Here is a 3958-nt window from a genome sequence, read left to right as displayed (position 1 = left end):
AAGGCCCTGGGTTCAGTCCCCAGCACCACACACACACACACACACACACACACACACACACACACACGAGAATAAAAATTGGGGTCAATTTTGAGTTAACATAATTGAAAAATCCAAAGATAGATAACTGGATTTGGGTGTAGCTGGATCCAGCTGTTCAAATAATGTCATCGGGCTTTTGCCTGACTCTTCTCTCACCTTTCTTTCGCCCTGACCTTACTTTGGGGCTGGTTCTGTGCACACTGTGCTCCTGGCAGTTCTGGGGTTCCACCCTCAAGCTTGGAAACCCAGCAGAAGGGGAAACTTCCCCCAAAATTCCAACAGAAGTCCCAGAATTGAATCTCATTGGCTGGGCTTAGATCACATACCTGTGTCTGAACCAATGGCTGCAGCCAGCAGATTGGACTCTGCTGATTGGTTGGCCTGAATCCCATCACATCAGCCCCTGCTGAGGTGGAGTGAGAGACCAAGCCCAGTGGAGTCACACCCAGAGGATGGTGGGGAACTGGGATTGCCTAAGGTGAAAACGAGCCACTGTTACCCCCAAAGTAGAAAATGGGTGCAGGGCACAGATGCCCAGGGCTTCATCCAAGACCTGCTTCAGCTGGGGGGAAATGTGACAGAGAGAAATAACTGATTGTGGAGGAGAAATGAGATGGGATAGTAGGGAATGGGACTTCAGAAACAGAGGGCCCTGAATGAGAGGAGCAGCAAGAGGTCCTCCAAGAGATCCTCCAGGAGGTGCTCCAATAGGTGCTCCAAGAGGTGCTCCAAGAGGTCCTCCAGGAGGTGCTTCAAGAGATCCTCCAAGAGGTCCTCCAGGAGGTCCTCCAGGAAGTGCTTTAAGAGATCCTCCAAGAGGTCCTCCAAGAGGTCCCCCAGGAGGTGCTCCAAGAGGTGCTCCAAAGGAGGAAACCGCTGCCAGTCTGGGGCTCCAGCACACAGCACCACAGTACATGCCCCTTGGGGTGAAGGGAAGGGCTGAATGAGAAGAGGTGGACACCCTGTGACCATTGCCAGGTGACACAAGCAGCAAGGGACCGCTCAGCGCATTTTTCTGGATTCGGCGTGGCCTGCACACTGAGGAAGGAGGTGTGCCACTCACCCTTCTGCACTGGGGACAAGGTAAAGGAGTCACATTTTCCTAATTGCCATGCTGCTTTATCTGCCAGCCCACGTGAGGCCTGCCAGCTTGAGTCAGCTGCCCAGAGGCCACTGCATCTGCGTGAATTGATGGGAGTGCGTCCCACGAGACCAGGGACCAGACCTTGGACGCGGGTAGGTCTTGCCCCTGTGGAAGGCCCCTTGGCAGACATCCAGCAGGCCTGCCTGACCACACCCTGCCCACACTCCCAGGCCTTCCTCATGGGGCCAAGATCCCAGAGAGCACAGAGGACCCAGGGCACAGGGTGGGCCCAGAGCAGGTTCACATAAAGGGCGCTGCTCTCGTGATGGTTGGGTGCAGGCCTGCACGCCACACACAGGGCTAATGGCACCTATTATTAGATGACTGTGTGTGGTGGCACTGATGAGATGCTCAGGAATCGGTAACCGCTCCTAGAGTTGCTGTGACTCTAAGGGACTACAAGGAGCGGAATGCGGTCAGGTGCTGAGCACCTGGGGTGGGGCAGGGTTTGTTTTGCTGTTTGGCTGGTCTTTCTCCCAGGCTACGTGGAATATTTTTCTGACCACTTCTTTCTTTTTTCACAAGGCCACCTGATTGCAAATGTGCTCAAAGCTCAAACAGACTTCTTCCCACTGATCCTAACACCCCAAAGTTTTCCTCTGAGACCCTTCCATGGCAATGTTTCTCAAACTAGGGTTCCCCAGGCGCCCACATCAGACTCATGAAGACGTTTGGTAACTGCACAGATTTTTAGATCCCATCCTGACCTGCCAAATCTCCATCTCTGGGTCTGAGACTTAGGCATCTGTATTTTAAAAGCTTCAGAGAGGGCTTGAAGGGGGTTGCTGATGGATCCCGAAGCTCTCCAGCCACATAGGTCACATAAGCACTCACCAGTCACCTGGCCCCGACAGGAAAGTCCTGGTTCATTAGGCCCTGCCCCTTTTGGCCCTTCAATCAGGCAATGCAAAGTCTCCAGGCCCACGAGTTACTGATTAACCCTCAGTTTCGAGGAAAGAAATAATAATAACAGAGGGGACACTGGACAGCAGGAAACAAGCCAGGCAGCCCCCGGAGAAAGCAGGACACAGCTGCTGTTGCGGGCCCTGGGGAGAGCAAGCGGGAGGCTGGAGGCGTCCGGCACGGGGTCAGGATCCTTCCAAGTCACAGCGGCCCTGGCTCACACTTCCTGCCCATGCCCAGGTGCCCAGCAGACGCTTGCCACCGACTCTGTGCCCACGATGTCCTGCACCGAGGCCCAGCAACAGCCACCAGCCATCTCAGCTGGAGCTACAGCCACCACCACCATCACTTCGGGGTCCGCCGAGTGTCACCGTGGCTCCACAGAGGGCGACCTGGAGTGTCTGGTGTGTCGGGAGCTCTACAACTGCGCCCGGTGCCCCAAGGTGCTGAGCTGCCAGCACACCTTCTGCGCCATCTGCCTGAAGCTCCTGCTGTGCGTGCAGGAGGACAGTTGGGCCATCACCTGCCCGCTGTGCCGAAAGGTCACCCCCGTCCCAGGGGGTCTCATCTGCAGCCTGCGTGACCAGGAGACGGTGGTGGGGCAGCTGGCCCGGCCATGCCTGGAAGTGCGGCTCAGTCCTCAGGGGCTGGCGGGTGCTGCCACCTCAGGGGCAGGACATCATCCCAGCTGGGCAGGAGAGGAGGAGCAGGACGTGGTGAGTGCCAACCGCGTGGCAGCCCGGCGCCTGGCAGTGCACCTGCTCCTGCTGGTCCTGCTCATCCTCCTCATCCTGCCCTTCATCTACCCAGGCGTCATCCGGTGGGCGCTGGCTCTCGTTATGGCCCTGGCCTTGCTGATGTCCACCCTGTTCTGCTGTCACCCTCACAGCCAGGGCGGCTGCTGGCCCTGCCCTAGGACTCTCCTCTGCAGAGAGCAGAAACACAGCCAGATCGCTTCCATCGCCTGAGCGCCCCGGGCCTGGCAGCCCTGGCGGCCCCGCTGCCTCTTGGGGCCCCTGACTTCCCCAGCCAGCAGGATAAGGGGCGATGAACTAGAGATGACAGCCAGCCGGACCCGCATGTCGAAGCCAGGATGGCCGTCTCAGGTCAAGAACTCTGAGCTGGGACCGTGGGCTCCCACCTGCCCTCGGTACAGGGTTTCCAAGCTGTTGTGGGGTGGGGAGGGGGCACCAGCTGCTTGGTCACTACCAAGGGGGCTTCTGTTGCTCTAACTCCAGTGCCCCTGGGTCCCTTGAGGAAAGCACTCAGTATTGACCTCTTGGCAGAACAAATAGAACCAGGACTCCATTTTTTGCAACTGATGTGGCTGGTTTTGTTTTCTAGGTTTGGTTTGGTGCTTCGTTTGGGGGGGGGGGCAGTCTGGGCACACTTCTGACTGTTCCGCGTTTCCCGTCTGGGTTGGGACCTCCCCCGGAGTCGGCCCCAGGGTGGGAGGGAGAGAGGTTGCATGGGGGGTGGGGAAGCTGCTTCTGATGCTGCAGGGGGTGCAGGGAGGCGGGAGAGGTGGGGGCTGGGCACTGCTCTCAGCTTGGCCACAGAGACTCCCGCCCCGAGTCATCAGGCCCTTCAGGAGAATCTTGGGGTTACAGGATCGTCCCTATGCCATGCACAGTGGGTGCAGCTGCCCTTGGGAGGCACAGTCCCTCGCTACAGAACTCCATCTTTATGGACGGGCTTTATTTGTTGAAGCAGCTCATGTCCTGTTTGAGCTCTGTCATAAAGATAAGAGGCCTCATAAACACAACGGTCCTCACCAGTAACCCAGCCTCGCCCCGAGAGCCACAGCGTCTTCTCTTTGTGACCACTTGTGCCTCCACAGAGAGGCGGCATCTGCCAGAGGGCAGGGGC

General features: G+C 57.7%; 1 protein-coding gene across 1 annotated transcript; it reads left to right on the top strand.

Moving 5' to 3' along the window:
* Window positions 1-2091: 2091 nt before the first annotated feature.
* On the top strand, window positions 2092-3387 carry RNF186 (ring finger protein 186). The gene has a single exon (XM_079138742.1). The coding sequence runs from the start codon at window positions 2368-2370 to the stop codon at window positions 3055-3057; it is 690 nt and encodes a 229-aa protein (XP_078994868.1). The 5' UTR covers window positions 2092-2367; the 3' UTR covers window positions 3058-3387.
* The last annotated feature ends 571 nt before the right edge of the window (window positions 3388-3958 follow it).

This window comes from Sciurus vulgaris (assembly GCF_902686455.1).
Source record: "Sciurus vulgaris genome assembly, chromosome: 1".
In the NCBI taxonomy this organism is placed as follows: domain Eukaryota; kingdom Metazoa; phylum Chordata; class Mammalia; order Rodentia; family Sciuridae; genus Sciurus; species Sciurus vulgaris.
This window is presented reverse-complemented; position numbering and strand designations above follow the sequence as displayed.